Here is a 20,717-nt window from a genome sequence, read left to right as displayed (position 1 = left end):
AGTGGCGGCTCTGTGTTGTGTTTTTATTTGAGCTTCGCCGGTTGATTTTCGCGGATGCGACAGTTTATCCCACCAAGTGGAGTGCTTGTTGAGGTTATTCACCTCTCTTCCCTTCAGCAGAGCAGTGATCTTTCCTCCTCAGCAGATGTGTCCTCTCTGGAAGATTCGACTTTTGGTGTTTGGTCCCCAGAATCCCTTTATCCCTCAGATAGATTCCCCAGTAGAGTTGTTGTTGTGGCAAATTCTATTTGTGCATTAAACTCTTTTCCCCAGCTGTGACTGATGATTCATCCCCTGCAGAGATTTTGTTGTTTCCTGGTATCTCTGGTCCCCGGCAGATTGGATACTCTCCGGTGATCTTGGCTTTCTCTCTTGAGATGTAGTACCGGGTGGTTGATTCCTGGACCTGTTTGTGTTAGATATGTCTGTTTGTCAGCATTCATCATACATAAATCATGCATATACATGCATAATTATAACATTCAGATATTCATATTGCATTCTTTGTCATATATCGTTGTTTGTTGTCTCCTGCTATTTGGTTATATATGTCTCCCCAAGCAGGTGCGTGTGTCTGATCTCTCCATATAGAGTCAGCTCCATAGGCAGAAAGCGTCCATTCTTTTTTTCATATTCCCCACTGAGATATATCCTCGTGGATGATGTTATTTTTGTTCCTTCCCAACACATACATTGGGATGGGTTCCCCTATTGAGTTATATCCTCACTAGGACGAGTCTTGATTCGGTGTGCCTCTTTGGTTTGATCCTAAACTGGCATCTTGTGACAGCTTCTTTTGCCTCCCTGTGGTATAAATGAATAATTGCTCGGTAATTAGTAATCATTCATATTATCCCCGGCAGAAGCTTGTGGTTTTCTACCTTATACCGGTAGTTGCAAACCCTATTCTCTTTCCCTTGCAGAGTTAACCTTTGGTTCATCATAATCGATGACGGTTACTTTTCCGTGGTTTCCTACCCAATATCCGGTAGGTGTAATCCCCTCCTTGGTGGTTATCTTCATTCAATATTCGGTGTTGATATCCCCTTATTTGCCTGGATAATTGCTCTGATTTTGCAATTTATCCCCAGTGGGTCATCTTTTGTCTACCCTGTTGTTGTTGGTAACGATTGTTTCTCTCCTGAATTGGTCATAATTATATACCTAGTTTCGGTATCCCGATGCCTTTCCTTTTCGGTCGATTTATCCTTTATTAACCCAGTAACCGGTTATGGATAATCTTCTATGCGAGTATATTATCTACGTTCTGACGGTAATAGACAATATATTTCATGCACTCTTTGGTTGAAGCCTTTTGTTCTTCCCCAGTAGAGTAAGATTCGTATCCCCTTTGTGGAATCGAATATCCATCCTATAATCGAGTTTGCTTTTTGCCCTCTTTTTGGATGATGAGTGTTTTGGGAATATTCCCTGATTCACGCCTTGGTTGGTCACCTATTATATGCCTAGTAACCGGCATCCCTGGTGTTCCTTCTTTCTGCTCCCTATTATGACTTTTTGTCCCTTGCGGAGTCAGATTTCCCTGAGTTGAAATATACCTTTTTAGGTCTTCCTCAGATGTTTTGATTGATATCTCTAACCCTTATACCGGTCTTAGATACTCATTCTTCCCGAACATGTTGTATCTCTCACCCTTATACCGGTGTTCAGATCACATGTCTCTTTGAGCTTGTTACCCAGTAATCGGTAACACCTCATCTCGCTGCTTCCCCGGGAGGGTCTCTTTAGACATCCCCAGTGAAGTCCATTAGTGGATCGTCCTCGTCCGGATTTTTATCCGAAGTATCCGTTGTGGATAGTTTTTGTTGTATTGGCATATTCCCCAATACGGGCGTCTTCGAGTCAGCTCGAGTCTTTCCATTGGTTTATTCCCTTTGGAATTCTGCTCCCCAAACTTTGAGTTGTGCCCTGCTCACGCATTTCTTTCTTATCCCCCATTAGAGTCCCCAGAGTCTCTATCTCCCTAGTGAGTGTATTACTCCTATGGACTGTCGATTCCTCCGGATTTCTTTTCTTCTTTGTGGACACATATCCCCACAAAGTATTATCCTTTTACATACATACATTTGCATCATGAGGTCTCTTAGGGACCAAAATTCGTCTCTTTGTTATTATTTAAGCCCATTCTACCTCGCCGAGACGAAGATTTAACCTTCACTTCTCCGGCTAGAATGACCTTAAATAGGGGCATCTGTAAGACCCTAATTTTGTCCCTAATATCCCTCATGGCATCATAACATTGCATTGCATAGCCTCAAGGATCATTTAGCATCTTGGTTCCTTTTCCCTTTGGGGTGGGACTCCTTGTGAGTGGTTTGAGATCACCAAGCATGCTTGAATTGTATATCATTGCTTTTCTCATTTTGTTTACTAACCAAAAGCACAAAAATATGTCACTAACATCTTTTGTTTGTAGCTTGAGCAATCACAAGGTCAAGAGCTTCAAGGTGATCATTGTTACAAAGACTTGGTCAAGAGGAGATGAAAGCAAGCATGGTAATGTGTCCCAAAGCTCTCATCCACCAAATATGCCTCCCTAGTATCTCAATTCATCATTTTTTATCAAAGCAAGTCAAAGGATTTGAGGTTTGTTCCCCAGAGAAGCCCTAATTCATCTGTGCACCATAATGCCTTGCTCATGAAGCAACCTCAGCCCATGGTCAAATTCAATCAAGGGAAGTTCTTTAATTCATCATTTCATGCATATTTGAACTTATTTGAGTGTCCTCAATCATCAATTCATCAAGATATAAGGCATGGACTTGAGAAGTTGATCAGTCAATTCATCTGACTATCTTGAAATGCATTGAGACCTAACTTTTCATGTGTTGGTCAAATGGAGATGGTTCTAAAAGCAAATCTGTTCTTAAGGACAATATGAACAACTTTCATGTTCATAAAAATTTCATTTGAAGCCTGGAAAACCATCTGCAATTCCAATACATTATAGGTCATTTTGACTGAAACCCTAATTTTGGGTCAACTTCCCAAGGACATAACTCATTCATTTTTTATGATTTTGAGGTGGGATCAAATGAATTGGAAATCTTGGGATGTCTACTTCAAATGTTATGTTGAACAAAATTTCAAAATCTCAAAGGAAATACATGTGATAATGCAAGACATTATAGGTCCTTTTGGGACAAATGCATTAAAAGTCAAAAAAGTCCAACTTCAAGTGCCCATAACTCTTTCACCAAAAATCCAAATGAGGCAAACTTTAAGTCCATTTTGATTGACTTGAAAAGATCTACAACTTTGATGTTGGAGATTTATCCATTTGAAGCTTGCATTATCAAAACAGAAGGGCTTGAAAGTTGGCCAATTTTAGAAACCTTGCCTTGACATATTTTCCACATCACACTTTAAACTCAAATTTCATAAATTTCCACACTTCAAATGAGTTTTTGCCCAACATAACATTTGTTCCTTATACAAATACCTTTCCAACCATTACCCACATGTCCATGTTTGGATTTTTTAAATGGTACTTTCGAAGAGATGAATTTTTAGGTACAAAGAAGGAATTCACTTGAAATCTTGGTGCATAAGCAATTGCCTTGCAATTCACACGTCCATTTCCATCTGGCTGGTGTTCAGAACTCATTTGGCATTATTTTTGGGCCTTGTGCATGATCATGCAAGCCCATGCAAAGAAGCTTCACATGCCATGCACACGGATTGCTCACACTCTCCTTGCCATTTTCTCTATAAATAGAGACTTCATTTCACTCATTTGGGACGCCTAATTCAACCTGAAATGCTGCAGAATTCTTTCCCCAACCATTACTAAAGAAGCAATTGCATTTTTCTCAAAAATTTTCAGATCTAGAATTCAGCTTCATCTGGTTGTATTCTTAGATCTAATGCTTCTAGACCTTCACCATACATCTCATTGAACTTCTGTTTTGGTAAAGCAAGCAAGGCAACAAGCTCAAGCTACCAGAATTCAAGTACACACTCCAACTGGTATTTTCTTCGATTCTCCTAATCCTTTGACCTATTGGCTCAGATTTTGTGTTGGCTGAAGTCCTCTCAATGGAGGCATCATGTTTATGCTTTTAATTTTTGAAATTCATTGAGTTCATGATGAACACCAGATTTTTCCATCTCTGATTTCTCATACTATGGAGATCTAGAGGGAAAATGGATGGTACAGGGATGATGTACATCATCCCAGCTTTCTATTGATGTATAGATCGCACGATTTGGTTAAGGTTTGAGTTTCTGCAATTTGGCCGGAATCCTGAAGCTCACCGGAGAAGACGATGGCTCCGGTGGCTTCATCATGTCCAGTTTGAATCCTGGCCATTGGATCTATTTCCCAGATTGAATCCTAGTCATTGTTTGTTATGACTTCTATTTCTTTCCCATGCGCGTGCATTGACCGCGGATCACCATAGGCGTGCGCCTTAGGAGCGTGTGATCTGCCAGCTCAATTAATGAGCTCAGATCTAACGCTCCACGTTTTTTTTGCATTTTTATTTTCTGGTTTTAATTTCTTTAATTCCAATTATTTTCAAAAATCCATATCTCTTTCATTTTTAATCCAAAAATTATGGGACCAATTGCATTATTTCCCAAATAAATTCTAGTTTCTATTTCTGATTTTTAATAATTTTTATTTTGTCATTTGATATTTTTTGTGAATTGTTTCTTTTCTAGTTATTTTTAATTCATTTTAAATAGTTTTTGATATTCAAAAAATACAAAAATATTTTCCTAACCTATTTGAATGATGATGGATCTATGAAAAATATTCTCATCAATTTTTGGATTGATTTGAGATTTATTTGAGATTTTAGTTCAATTAGGTTATTTTTATTCATTTTTAATTGATTAAAAATAGTTTCTGACTTTTAAAAATGCTGAAATTTTTTGTCAAACTTTATTTGACCTTGTTGAGCTTGGGATAAATTACTTGGACCTTCCAAAGTTAATTTGAAGTAATTTTGAAGTTTGACCTTTCCATTTATTTTAGTTCAAGTTTATTTTAAATATTAAAAAATGCCAAAAATAGTTTATTCATTTTTTGACATCCAATCTTCATCTCACTTCTGTTTTTGATTGTTTGACCTTGACTTTCAATGTTATTGGTCAACATATGAGGATTGGTGTATGTTACTTCATTTAATGCACTTTAATTTTGCCATTTCTATTTCTCTTATCCATCTTCTTCTTCATCTTCTACTTCTTTTATTCTTGATCAATGAGTTGAAGGTTGATAAGTTAGCATTGATTAGGGAGATTTAACCTTCCTTGATTCAAATCTAATTCATCTTGATCAATTGATCAAGTGAATGGCTTTGCATTAAGGATAGGTTGTCTTTTAAATCATGCAAAGGACTTAAACCAATACAAGATCAATTCTCATTTTTCTTTTTGGCATGGCAAGTTGTTGGGACTTGGTTCACTAATCAAGACTCATAACTTGTGTTTGTTGCCTACATTATTATTGACCGACCTCAGATAGTTGTGACTTCTACATAAGTCCAATTACAATTGCTTAACATAGCGCTAAATTTGCCTTATGGCACACTAATTACTAACACTAACTATTAACAATTAACATTTACTTTATGCAATTTACTTTTATGCAATTTACTATTCTTGCACATATTATCCATTTGATTTTCCCTTTGCTCACTTGAGCACATGTTTATGTTAATGCCATTTGCCTTTTGCTCACTTGAGCACATAATTGTGTATATATTATTGTGCTTGTGTTTTTGTTTTGATTATTATGGACCAAAATGCAAAGAAATGAACTTAGTTTCTAGGACTTCCCCTATGCAAAGAAATGGAGAATTGGACTTAGTTTCTAGGACCTTCCTTATGCAAAATTGGAGTAAAAGGATCTTAATGATGAAGATGGATTAGAAGGACCAAATCTCTAAACTCACTCTTATCCTTTCTTGTTTGACTCCATGAAACTTTTGATGTGTGTGCTTTTGTGCTAGGAGTTTCCATTTGAACTTAATTGGAGGACCATTGCCATGTTCATCTAAAGAGAGAGATGCAAAAGGCCATTGGAGGATTCTTAGAAGCATGACCTTGTGTTTGATTGCTTGAAATATTTGCTTTGTGGTTGCTTTGTTCCAAAGGATGGGAGCTACTTGGATCATCAATATGATCTCAAGAGAGGAACTCCTAGTGTGGTTTCATTTCTCATCCCTCACCTTTTTGTTTTGCTTAGGACTTAGTCATTCTTCTTCTTCCCTCCACTCTAACCCAAGCCAAAACTTTTTGTGCAAACATTTAACTATTATTTTCAAACATTAGAAACCTAAGCCTTATGCTTTTGATTTTCAAACTTTCTTTTCATAACACTTATTTTGAATTGAATATTTAAGTCAATTTTGATCATTTTTTGTATAGACTTCTAATTGTTAAATATAACCCATTCAAATATGATTTTGTGGTTCCAATGGCCACTTTCTTAATCAACTTTTTCATCACCTTTAGCTATTAGGTTTGAGTTATCCTTGAGGTAGATGTAATACTCACATATATCCTTAGTGATGGACAATGAGTCTTCCATGCTTATTATAGGGTTAACCCCTCACTAGCATGTTGAAGCTATCCTCACATGGTGGATTTGTGGTTTGGTTGAGTTTTCTCCCTTTGATAACAAAAGACCTTGAGGCTTTTGGACCAATCAATTCACCAACTTGTTTTGAGATTTTTACCCCGAACTACGAGGTTTTAATCCTAATCTTTTTTAAGATGGTACGTAGGCAATGGGTTTATCCATTCAAACACAAAATGTAAATAACTTGTACATTCTCCTCTCATCTCTTCAATCATGTTTGCACAAACAAATTTTCACAAAGACAACGACCTTCACAACAAGTATGAAAAGGGCTCCCTAGGAGTACCTAGGATGTTTTGGGTGCCTAACACCTTCCCATTACATAACCAACCCCCTTACCCAGATCTCTGTTTTCTTTTACTAGTTTTTGTTAAAATTATTAGGTTTTTGTTCGCTTTCTAACCATTCCTTTGGATAAATAGAAGTGCGGTGGCGACTCGACTTGTATGGTTTACCTTGGATTTAGTCAATATCTCTAATGGTTACGAATACCCCGCTACACATCTCAATCAAAAATGAAAAACAAGGACACTATTTCAAAGAGAAAATGCTCAGGATCTCGAATCTGACCTCAATTTTCTCCAATTCCAAGTATATCAAAAGATACAGGGATTTGAATTTTGAGGATCATTAACTGAGTTACTTCGATTTGACCTCAAAGCAACACAATCTTGTTGCCTACATTGGTAGGACTTCATCCAACCAAAAATCAAAGACAATGGTGAAGAATTGAGAGAGAATCGAAGAGATGAAGTTTTTGAAAAATCACCTTCGAGGGAGCTTGAATCTTGCTTGATCTTGCTTCTAATTAGCCTTGGCTTTACTTCAGATGCTTGCAGGAAGTGAAATGGATCAAGGAAGGGCTTGGATTCATAGAGTTTCAATTTCAAAACTAAAATGAAATTGAAACTTGATTTTCAATTGAAAACCTTCAAGTTTATCCTCTAATGATGAGGGTTAGGATTGCAGGTTCAAAACTTGGGCAAGGTCTCCCTAATTTTGAGCAAGAGAGGTTGTACTTATAGGCTATGCATTTGCTTTCTACACACTTTCATCAAAAATCCAAAAATAGCAATCTCACTTGCATGGATGCATGAGCGTGTGATAGGCCCATCAAATGATGCAATATGATCGAATATTCTTTGTTATCCAACCTGAAATGACGTCACATAGCCATGCATAAAGGAAATGAAATTTGACCATGAATCTTACCAAATGGAACCTTGTGAAAAACTCATGCGCAAGTCCATAAATCTTGGTCCAAATGAGGTGATCTTGACTTTTTGGGAAGGTAAGATCAAGGGGAACAACTTTCATGTTGAACACTTTTCCATTTGAAGCTTGGATCATGATGAATTTTGAGGTGGAAGTTTGGGAGATCAAACATAATTGAAAGTTTTCTAAGTCCCAAGTCAAATGTTCACTTCTTCCACCTTGAATAACGTTTGCTATGGGCTTCAAATGGAAAAGGTTCCTTCATAAAAGTTGTAGATATTTCAAACCTATTCAATTTGGTCACAAATGTGACCTCATTTGGATTTGTCATGAAGGAGTTATGCATTTTATAAGTTGAGGAAAATCTCTTGTTCAATGGTATTGGCCCAAAATGACATATAATGTTTCCTCTTGGAACATGCCCTTGCAAGTTAAATTTTAAGTTTATCAAAGAATAAAAGTTGTATAGGATATCTTGAAATATATCATGAAACTTGTATTTCCTTCATATCATAAAAATTGAGCAAGTTATGGTCTTTGGAAGTTGACCTTCTAACTAGGGCACAGACAAAATGACCTATAATCTTTCACCATAAAAAATGACTTTACAAGAAAAAATAGATCTTGACCTAAACATTAAAGTTGTTTGTAATGTCACATGGAGTAATGTTTCTCTTGGAATCATTTTCATATGACAAAAATTGTAGGAGATAGGGTCTAGTGAACCCCAGTTTTGACCAGTTGACTTTCTCTAGTCAACCACCATGAACCAATTCGCAAACTTGAAGTTATATTGATCTTTGGGACTCATGGAAGATCATATATGTATAATATGATGTAATATAAAGTATACCTTGAAATATTTGATCAAATGTTGAGGAAATACCTATATGAATAGGGGTTTCTAAGGCAAACAAGCTTCAAACTCTTGATGAATTCTTGATCAGAATGATAAATGAAGATCATAGGGATCCATATATTATGTCTAGAACCAATTTGAACCATCTCTAGATTGATCTCCTTGTGTTGAGTATCTCAAACCCTATTTGTGAGCTTGACAAGGCATGGGTGAATGCACACACTACCTACAAAAGAAACAAGGCTATACATAGACATATTTTTGGTATTTTGGTTAGTAAATAATGAATAACAAAGCATGATATAATCAAATTTGCTTGGTGATCTCTCCCAATGAAAACCCAATCAATAAGGGGTAAGGAGGATACCAAGGTGTGATCCCAAAGCCAGTGCAAATGATGAGATAACATGAGGGATCTTGGGGTCAAAATTGGGGTCTTACAGTGTCACAATGGCCAAGAAAGGGCAATCCATCAACTAGAAAGTTGAGTGTGAAGTATTATGTGCTTTATAGGATATGATTTGCCAATTGGATTCCTACAAATCATTCCTCAACCATAGATACAGGTTTGGGTAAATTCATTTACATTGTTAGAACCAAAACTGAGTTTGATTTTGGGTCTTATGTTTTTGAGCAAACCCTGAAGTATGCTAGTATTTTTGCTGTGAAAATGCCTATTGCTTTTCCCTCTCTAAATTATGGAATAATTTTAAGTCAGCACCCTAGGATCTTGATCATTTCTGATGCAGCAAATAAGAGGGAATCTCCTATATCCTTGCATTATAGGTTGTTTGCAGGGACACATGTCTCAAACATTGTCATGACATCTGGTAAGGAAACTGCCAGCTCAACCTCAAAGGATGGAATAATTGTTGATGTTGCTACTGATGAAGAAACAAATGCTAGTTTTGACATCTGATATGTTTTGAGCGCTTTTAGTGCTTATGGTCTGTAACATAATATTTTGTATGCTCTGCTACCTCTTTTTTCAGTTTTTCTCTGCAACTTTTGTGGTTGTTTATCAATTTTTTAGATAAAAAGGGGGAGTAATGGTGTGGTTATTTGGTATTTTCTCTCTTTTTTCCTTTCCCCCCTTGAGGGGGAGTATTAATGGAGGGGGAGTAGTTATTGGCTCTATTATGCTATTTAGGGGGAACTTATGTGTTTTCTCTTCTAGCTTAATGATGACATGCTAGTTCATGTGTATTATTTGGTTTCTATGAAGTCATACCAAATGTCTTGACATCCTGTTCGGGAGAATTTATTTGTCTCTACATAAAGTTTGTGTTGTGAGAGTTTATTTCTCTCTGATGTGACATTCTCTGTGAGGCTGGTTTTATTTTATTTTTCCGTGTATGCCTTTGTTGTATCTTAAAGAAGTTCATGTGTATCTATTGGTGTTTACATAATATGTTTTGCAAAGGTTGTTTTAGCCAAAACTTGCCAAAGGGGGAGATTGTTAGGTTCTGTGTTTTGTGATTGGTAGCATTTTGTTAAAACAAGTGAAATAGCAAGATGTTGGACATGATGTCTTGACATGCTTGTACGACATCGTGGCATGTTGTTATTTCAGTTTTTTCAAAGATTTATTTTTCAGCGTGTGTTTAGTAAAGATTCTTTGATGATTTGAATCAAGCATTTTGCGGTTCAAAATGTGTATATTAGAAGCTCAAAGATCAGTTTTAGCTGTGCAATGTTTCCTAAGAATGGTTGTCAAAACATTTAAGGAGACATTAGATCAAATTTGATTTGATTCTGCAGAAGATTGTTCATAATGGATGTCAAAACATTTAAGGAAACATTAGATTTGATTATGCATAATGGATGTCGAAACATTTAAGGAAACATTTGATTTGATTCTGCTGAAGATTGTGCATAATGGATGTCGAAACATTTAAGGAAACATTAGATTTAATTCTGCAAAATGGATGTCAAAACATTTAAGGAGACATCAGAGTTGATTTGATATGATTTAATTTGATTTGATCAGATCTCTGGTTTATTTAGCCCGAAGCCCATGATATTTTGAGGCTATAAAAAGGACGATTCTAAACCTAAGAAGACAACCAAGTTGCATATTTGATAGTCTCTGTTAGGGTTTAGTTTGTTCATTGTTTTTTTTAGTCATTCCCGTATCACTTAGATGCTTGAATTGGACTGGGTTTTTGAGTTGTAATTGTGAATCACTCATGAGCTTTTAAGCAAGAGTGGATTTTGTTTCGTTGGAAGTGTGTCTTCTATTTATTGTTAGAAGTTGTTATCACTGTTGTGTGATTCAAGGGAAGTGACAAGGGTCTAATATCTAGGAGTCTTAGATAGAAATTCCAAGGGTAGTGATTAGATGGGGAGTTTGTAAAACTGGAGGTTGTTTAGAACTTCAAACTAATATTATTATAGTGGATTTTCTTCCTGGCTTGGATGCCCCCAAATGTAGCTTACGTTGCATCGAACTGGGTTAACAATTGACCTGTGTTATTTACTTCTTGCTTTTTACACTGTAATTGTTTCTGATGTGACATGTCCTGATCCAGGTGTTATGACATCATATACGACATTTGTGATATGCGTACTTGTTTCTGGTGTGACATGTCTTGATCCTGGTGTCGGACATTGTATACAATATCTCTTATCTGCGTATTAGAATTTCAAAAACACTCAACAAATCAAACTTGTTTTTCGCCCTTGGGAGATTTTGGGAACATTTAAGAAACGAGTATGTTTTCTCCATATCCGACGTGAAAAAAACAAAGACTTCTTCCTCCAAGAGCGAGCAACAAGTAAAGGTTTAGTGACTCAATATGTGTAAAGGATCACTCCTTAAAAGCATTCAACCTAGTAGTTCTTTCTAACTAGAACCATATAGCCTTGAGTTCTCCATAACACCTGGAGATACGTAGGAGCAGGATTGAGAAATCTTGTCAGGCACACCTCTTTAATAAAACATTTCTCTTTTCTTTCTCTATCCTCGCTCAATAAGTCGAAGAAAACAATTAACATTACGCTAACATTCAAACGCAAATTTAACTAAGAGGTTATCATTGAGTATAACGGGCATGAGAGATGCTAATACATTCTCATTGTGTAACCGACTCCCGAACCCGAATTTGGTTGTGACGACCATTCTCTTTTTTCTTTTAAGGGTTTTATTGATATTTTCCCTTTCCTTCTTTGGAATAAATAAAGTTTGGTGGCGACTCTGTTCAAATATCTTTTCCATGAGCGTGTAAATGCTCCACGAATGATCACAATTTCGAGATGCGGCGGAGAAAGGTATCCAAGACCAATCCAATCCATAATTTTGCACCAAACCAAACAACTTTTGGACACAACAGAAAAAGATGGATATGAGATTCATATTCACCAAAGCATAAAGGACATATCGTGTTATGAGACCCGATATAATTCCATGCTTCGCGAGCTCATCGTTTGTTTGAAGTCAGTTGAGAAAAAGTCTCCAAGTGAATACTTAAATATTAGAAGGGACCTTTGACTTCCAAACTTTACTAAGAGCGAACAAAAGATATGGTTCCAAGGAAGAGTTGGCTCCGGTTAGCGCTTGAAGACGTGCGTAAGCATATTTGACACTGAAGTTATCTGAGTTGCGCCACCAAGCAAACGCAACATGATTGACAGAGGAAGGCTCCACCAAGAATAAAATGCATAGAAATTTCTCACATTCTTTAGCAGTTGTAACAAAAAAAATGTCAGAGAAGTTGTAACAAAAAGATAAGGAAATTGTCGCATCAAATATCCTTCGTCAATCCATTTATTCCTCTAAAAGTCGATGTTGGAACCATCTCCTACTTTTCAAGATACTTTATTGTCAAACCAATTGGAGTCACTTCCGTACGAACCCACACAAATTTTGATATCTCTCCACCAAATAGACCATTTGTGAATGTTCATCGACCAAGACGAGTCTAAGATCAAACCTTTGATATCCCCGTATTTTGATACTAAGAGAGTGTGCCATAACGAGATTGAAGCCTTATTCAATACTATTTTCCAAGTCCACTTGCTCGGAAGAGATTTGTTGAAAATTTCACAGTCTTTAACTCCCAAACTACTATCTTGTTTTAGTTATAGATGGTGTCCCAAACGACCCAATTCACTCTCTTTTTATGTTCTTATATGTTATTGTTGAACCAATTAGAGTCACTTCCCCACGAACCCACACAAATTCTGATATCTCTCCACCAAATAGACCATTTGTGAATGTTCATAGCCCAAAACGATTCTTAGATCAAACCTTTAATATCCCCATATTTGGATACTAAGAGAGAGTGTATAACGAGATTGAAGCCTCATTTGATACTATTTTCCAAGCCCACTTGCTCGGAAGAGATTTGTTGGAAATTTCACAGTCTTTAGTTGCCAAACTGCCATCTTTTTCGGTTATAGATGGTGTCTCAAACGACCCAATTCATTCTCTTTTTATGTTCTTATATGTTATTGTCCAAGCAATTGGAGACACTTCCGCACGAACCCATGAATTTTTTGTTATCTCTCCACCAAATTGACCATTGTGAATATTCATCGACCAAGACGAGTCTAAGATCAAACCTTTAATATCCCCGTATTTGGATACTAAGAGAGTGTGTCATAACGAGATTGAAGCCTCATTCGATACTATTTTCTAAGTCCACTTGCTTGGAAGAGCTTTGTTGAAAATTTCACAGTCTTTAACTCCCAAACTGCTATCTTGTTTCGGTTATAGATGGTGTCCCAAACGAACCAATTCACTCTCTTTTTATGTTCTTATACATTATCGTTGAACCAATTGGAGTCACTTCTGCACGAACCCACACAAATTCTGATATCTCTCCACCAAATAGACCATTTGTGAATGTTCATCAACCAAAACGAATCTTAGATCAAACCTTCGATATCCCCGTATTTGGATACTAAGAGAGAGTGCCATAACGAGATTGAAGCCTCATTTGATACTATTTTCCAAGTCCACTTGCTCGGAAGAGATTTGTTGAAAATTTCACAGTCTTTAACTGCTAAACTTCCATCTTGTTTCGGTTATAGATGGTGTCCCAAACGACCCAATTCATTCTCTATTTATGTTCTTATATGTTATTGTCGAACCAATTGGAGTCACTTCCGCACGAACCCGCACAAATTTTGATATCTCTCCACCAAATAGACCATTGTGAATGTTCATCGACCAAGACGAGTCTAAGATCAAACCTTTAATATCCCTGTATTTGGATACTAAGAGAGTGTGCCATAGCGAGATTGAAGCCTCATTCGATACTATTTTCCAAGTCCACTTGCTCAGAAGAGTTTTATTGAAAATTTCACAGTCTTTAACTCCCAAACTGCTATCATGTTTTGGTTATAGATGGTGTCTCAAACGACCCAATTCACTCTCTTTTTATGTTCTTATACGTTATTGTTGAACCAATTGGAGTCACTTCCACACGAACCCACACAACTTTTGATATCTCTCCACCAAATAGACCATTTGTGAATGTTCCTCGATCAAAACGAGTCTTAGGTCAAACCTTTGATATCCCTGTATTTGGATACTAAGAGAGAGTGGCATAACGAGATTGAAGCCTCATTTGATACTATTTTCCAAGTCCATTTGCTCGAAAGAGCTTTGTTGAAAATTTCACAGTCTTTAACTGTCAAATTGCCATCTTGTTCCGGTTATAGATGGTGTCCCAAACGACCAAATTCATTCTATTTTTATGTTCTTGTACATTATTGTCGAACCAATTGAAGTCACTTACGCACGAACCCACACAAATTCTGATATTTCTCCACCAAATAGATCATTTGTGAATGTTCATCGATCAAGATGAATCTAAGATCAAACCTTTGAAATCCCCATATTTGGATACTAAGAGAGAGTGCCATAACGAGATTGAAGCCTCATTCGATACTATTTTCCAAGTCCACTTGCTCGGAAGAACTTTGTTAAAAAATTTACAATCTTTTACTCTCAAACTGCCATCTTGTATATTCTTCTAAGCCTTAAAGAAAAGTTCGTTGAATTTTGACGATGTCTTATATATTTCAATGATGTCTTGTATTAGTTTTTTTTTGGACGTTGTAAAATGATAAATAGAAGAGAGAAAGGGAATTTAATGCAAGTTTACTCTCGAGCTTCAGAATAATCTGGTCCTAAGAACTACGCAAGAAAATTAGAGGCAGCCACCAAAAAACCAAGAAAGAAAATTAGAGGCAGCCACAAAAATCAGGATTAAAATTGTATAGAATTGTAACCTAAGATTTTGCTATTTTGAAAATTAATTCGAAGTCCCAAAACCAACTCACAACCGCGTAACCAATTTGATAACCCAAATGTTGCCCCAAGAAGATTGTTATCCGGAAATTATAAAATGTCAAAACTCAAAATTATCTTTCACCTCCAATTTTCAACCTGTATTTTTTACTCACATTTTCTTTTTCCATCCAAATACATGTTTGACTTGACAATCTTTTCAAATACTCCGGCGAGTTAATGAAACAGACCATTCTTATATTACTTTTTAAAAATGAATCTTAGCTTTAACTAATGTGTTTGTTTATAGTGTTCTATTTCCAACAACAACAAAAAAACAGAGAAGGTGAATTTTAAAGAGAATGTAAATTATTCTAACAATAATATTGAACTTCCTTATGCGTCATTTTCTTTCAATTTAAAATTAAAAAGTATTCAAAGAAATCCTTAAAATTACTACAATAAAATTATTTTCAAGCTAAACACTATAGTAACAAGGCAGGTCAATACTTCACCTCACATGGCATTTTCTTTCAATGATGCCTCACATATAGATTGTAGAGAGAAAAAGAAACACAACAGTAAATTTATTTCAAACTCAATTGTTCTAGAGATATGGCACCAAAGATGCAGGAATGCTAAAAATGTTAGATAAACAGATTATGGGATGCTCAACGAATAGCACCCTTCTCATTCTGAGAATTAGCAATAACTGTTCAACACTTGCTAGAGCAGATTTGAATATCCAAGCCGGAAACTCCCCACTCTCTCTCTCTCTCTTGCTCTTCCACCTATTACCTGCATAATAACACAGACAAGTATTTAATGACAAACAACTATTCTTCACAATCTGAAATGGTATCAAAGTAGAGGGAGTAGAGAGAACACCCACTTGGGAACATTATCAACAATTCAAATTGACATATCTGGTTTTCCAAGTTATGGTTGTCTGTCAGGTGTTTGAATCCGTCTTCTAACACGGCGCCTCCTATTATCAGAGCCTCCATCGGAAGACTCATTTGTTGTATCATCTCTATCTCTAGTAGCAGATCCAGATTCTGCCTCGTAATTTTCCCCCCAGAGCCTCGAAGGTCTCCTAATCCTCATTTGGAGTCTAGTTCCTGTGGTACCTCTAGATACAGATGAAGGTTGAAGAATGAGGAAGAATACAGCTAGCAAACCACCATCATCTATAGGAGCGAGCCCGAGGCCATCATCAACCCTGTTTTCCCCAAAGGAATTTTGAAGTGTGCTAAGCAGGTCACCAAGATCCCTCTGCCGCTCCAACCTCCTCCAGTTACGCTGACGCTCTGGGTCTACCGCAGATGGGCGCTCAAGAGGATGATCAACTCTTGCATGTTTTCTGAGATCTGTATATGTACCAGTGAAGTTGCAACTCTCACAAGAACAGCTCCTGGATTTTTCATTCATGAAATGACGAGCCCCGTCCATTACCTTCCACTCTTTTATTTGTCCTCTACAAAGAGGGCATACTAGCTTTGATTTTGTCTCGTCTTCACAGGACAGGGATTGCATTGTAACAAATCCCTCACTCGTTTCTTCTTGTACATCGACGATATTAGCTTCAGTGCTATCTTGAGGTTGATCTTGAGGTGAGTCAGAATTTGAAATTTCACTTTCTACCGGAGGAATGGTTGGCGGCGAGGGCTCTGCAAATGACTTGCAGAACTGATCCAGACAGTTTGAGTGGCGATAGCTAGTGTTGCACATGTATGGGCGGCATCCCTTCTCGTGGGATGAACATATGAGGAGAACTGCATTGTGTGGGTGCTCCATGCAGACTGGACACCTAGCTTCTTCCCATTCTTTTATATTTTCTTCGGACTCTAAAGGAGTTTTAGACGTAGATCTTCTGACACGACTTGAGCTGCTTGGATAAGGTGATGTTCTACTACAATCTTGTGACAAGGACCTGTCTTTTCTCTCCTTAGGCATTCTAAATGTTCTAAAAGTGAATTGAGTGAAGTAGAAGCTGTGTACAGGTAGCATCAACATCAGAAATTGAGCAAAACTGAATTTGGCATAAACTATTTTTCTTTAAAACTGATGTTTCACACATCAAACATCAATGCAGAGAAAAACCTCTAATAAAACATCCAAATGCAGAACATTTAACAATTGCCATGTCATGAAAATTCAACAAAGTTTTACATTAGCCATGATCACTCAACATGAAAAATCATTTAACAAATTTCATTCTGAAAACTTTAGGAACAGTAATCATTTAAGATAACTCCATGAGGGGTTAGTTTCTGAAAACTATAGGAACGCTAATCATTTAAAATAACTACACGAGGGGTTAGTTTCTGAATAAGCAATGCTCCATAAAAAGCTCCAGCTTTTATTTTGAAGGATAATGAACAGTTTCAGAGCATTTGTCAGCAAGGCTAAATGAAGAAGTTTATTAAAGGATAACTTACTCCATTGATTAATATAATTCAGCCCCAGTATGCAATATATAAAGTGGCCATGTAGCAGAAAATGTGATATATCAGCACTCATACAAAGTGTTGACAACTAACATAAAGTAACTCCAAAGAATCAACTCTATATTCAACCTGAATTGCAAATTACTCTTCAACGATACACAGTAGACCTAGTCAAAACAGACAATTAAAGGGATATTTCATCTTCAAAATTCACCAAAAACAAAACAAATCACGAAATGAGCTTAATCAACAGTACACATAAGCTGGTGTCCATATCTAACAAAGTTCAAAATTCGATCTTTCACGTGAACCCAAACACAAGAGCAGCAGAAGCAGAACAATCCATTTTATAAACAGTTCATAAGCAGAATAAACAGCAACAAAACCTTCCACTTCATGCTTAAACAAAAGCGTAATAGTAAAGAAACTCAAAACAGCAAAATTAGGTATAAAACTAAAAAGCATAGAAAACCCCCCATTTAGAGCCTAAGATAGAGTTCACGTTCGTCGCGAGCAACTAATTACATCACAGAACATGAAGAAAATCCGATCCATAACCAGGCGAAAAAATTCATACAAAATTAGGGCTTGGGGTGAAGAACCGAGGAAGCAATTGAAAAGATGAGAGAAATTAGGAAATTTATTGGTTACCGAAATTGAAATGAAATCTTCGGATCAGAGTTGGTTGATGCGATTCTGCTCCTCCCCGGAGTAGAAGGATTGGGGTCAGGTGCCGCCGTTGCTCTTTGAGCTAGAGAGAGAAAGAAAGGGGAGAGAGATAGAGAGAGAAAGAGAAACGAAAAATGAGGAAAATATAACAATGCGAGAAGAAATGTATCAGCATATCATATAATAACAATTTAATTAATAATTTAATTTTATAGAAATTTAAGCAGTGCAGACAGAGAGCGTGAATGCTGACATGGATCATGGACCAAGGAATTAGGAAATTTCATAATAACATTCGGGAAATTAACTTTTTATTTTCATTTGTATTTAATACCATTTTAATTAGAATTTAATTTGTAAAGATTTTTTATATTATTAATTAATGACAATTATTTATTTATTTAAAAGATTTGATTTAATTTTTATTTTAAACATTTAAAAAATAATACAAACGGATGATTGTGATGAATTGACAGTATAAAACCTTTTACACCGACTCTTTTAATTATTAAAAGTATTCTTATTTTATGCATCATAAGGTAGAAAAAAATTCAAAAAATCAAATATATTTGATTCAAATTTAAATTTGTGATAGATTTAATTATATCTATTTTATTTATTCACGGAATCACTCTATTTTACAATTAAATAATTTTAGCTTTATTTTTAGGTTTCTTTCCCTTAAAATTGTCAATTTATTCATTTATGATATTTGTGAAATTTAACAAATCATATAAAAATATTTGTGAAACATTATAAATAAATAAATAAAATTTAAAATATTAGTACTTCACTTAAAAACATGTAGTGTAAAAAGTTTTTAAAAAACTAAAATTATTTAATTTTAAAATAAAAAAAATAACGTGAGTCGGATAAAACAGAGGATAAAAATATAATTCAATCTTTATAATATTAATTTTGTTTAACATTTTAATATTTTTTATTTATATTTTATTTTAGATGGAGTAACGGATGATCAAGATAAAAAAGAAAAATACATGAATTATTCAATACATATAAAAAATTATTTATTTATAAAAGTGTTAGAAGAAGTATAAAATAATTACTCATTTCGATCTAATTGATAAGAGATATTTTACGATTTAGATATATTGAATAGTTAATGTATTTTGTTTAAATATAGTCCGTATACATCGATTAATAAGTGTATCTAAAAAAAAAATGGTCTCCTATAAAGAAGATATTTTATCTTATCTCATTTTAATACGTGATGAAGTAATTAGATATAATAAGATCCATTGTCTATTGTTTTTTAATTAAACTTTTTTATTTTGAATTGAACTAAAAATTAACATTATTAAAAACTAAAATAAGAAATATACTTTATTAATTTATTTGTTCTGGCTACTCATTCAAGAATTGTTTGCGCTCTATTATCAATGTGCACATCAAACAATTAATAAAATATGGTTATCATGAATATATCATATATTTTTTTATAAAATCTTTTATCCATTTTAAAGAGAAATAAGTAAAATAAAATAATAAATAATTAAAGATATTATTAAAAGGTTAGATTTGAAGCTGTTACGATCCTTTGCTATTTTGGGGTGTTCTAATTTGTGTAATTTTTTTTTTAGATTATATATTTGTTGCATAAGATTCTTTTGTTTTACATTCTCATGACATATGACTCCGAAAATTTGATGATTAAGTATGGTGTACTGGTATTTTTTAAGTTTTTTATTATTTTTTGCGCATGTAGCATTTTTAAAACTTGTTTTGCAAAATCAAAATTAAAACCTTAAGATATTTGAGATTTCCTTTCGTCCCTCATGGAACGATATTGTAAAGAGTGTTATGAACCAAACCAAAAGAAAAGTATGGGGTCATGCTCAAATTAGTCTTGCTTTAATGCTTGTTTTAGAAATTCTGAAGGTGAATGTATGTTTTGATCTCCTTTTTCGTTTTCGATATTGGTTGTGGTTTATATGCATTCCTTTATCATTTTCCTTTCATGTGTTTTTTTGTTTAATGTGGCTTGTTTGTGTGGTTTGTTTTATATGTTTATGTGTGGGGTAAAATGATAAGGCAATTATGAGGCATTTATTACCAAAAATTCTAAAAAAATAGATATCTTCAATTTTTCACCATGTGGTGAGTTTGTAAGGGATGAAACCCAATTTTGCAAAGGTGGGGTTCAAATATTGTTGTTAGACTAGATAATGAGAAATTGGTTGTTTCTAAAGTAGATCACCAATGGTTGGGGTAACGAGGACATAAGTTTTAGGATTTGAAGGGAAATTGATTTGGTTGACGATATACTTGTGCAAGTGACTATGGATGATCATATTTTTGATGTTGTTATACATGTCCTAAAAAATAAAGCTGATGAAAAATATATATGGTATGCATAATGCAAATGATATTTGTGTGAAAGTAATTGAATCTCAAAGCCTTGATTTAAATAAAAGAAATGACGAGCTAGAAATGAAGGTAGAATGAAGTGTTTATAGTAGTGAAATTGATGTTAAAGGAGTAATATTTAGTAAGGTTGAAAAGAGAGAGAACCACCGATGTCATACCCTTAAATTTACTCTATCCCATATCATCTTCTTAAACCATAATCCATGAGCATACATCACATACATGTTATCCCATATGCATTCATATCTAATGATCCACAAGAATCCATAAACTCAAGGCATGAGA

The 20,717-nt window shown here is 35.2% G+C and overlaps 1 protein-coding gene across 2 annotated transcripts; it reads right to left on the bottom strand.

The window, feature by feature from the left end:
- Positions 1-15,495: 15,495 nt before the first annotated feature.
- Positions 15,496-18,206, bottom strand: LOC127073596 (uncharacterized). 2 transcript variants are annotated; one of them, XM_051014770.1, is made up of 4 exons: positions 18,027-18,199; positions 17,367-17,542; positions 15,818-16,918; positions 15,496-15,723 (listed from the first exon to the last, which is right to left on the bottom strand). In XM_051014770.1, the coding sequence occupies exons 2-3, from the start codon at positions 17,369-17,371 to the stop codon at positions 15,865-15,867; spliced, it is 1,059 nt and encodes a 352-aa protein (XP_050870727.1). In that variant the 5' UTR covers positions 17,372-17,542; positions 18,027-18,199; the 3' UTR covers positions 15,496-15,723; positions 15,818-15,864. The 2 variants fall into 2 exon arrangements, with proteins under 2 accessions (XP_050870727.1, XP_050870728.1); XM_051014771.1 differs by lacking the exon at positions 17,367-17,542 and having other exon boundaries at positions 18,027-18,206.
- Positions 18,207-20,717: the final 2,511 nt, after the last annotated feature.

Source organism: Lathyrus oleraceus, chromosome 4 (assembly GCF_024323335.1).
Source record: "Lathyrus oleraceus cultivar Zhongwan6 chromosome 4, CAAS_Psat_ZW6_1.0, whole genome shotgun sequence".
NCBI classification, from domain to species: Eukaryota; Viridiplantae; Streptophyta; class Magnoliopsida; order Fabales; family Fabaceae; genus Lathyrus; species Lathyrus oleraceus.
This window is presented reverse-complemented; position numbering and strand designations above follow the sequence as displayed.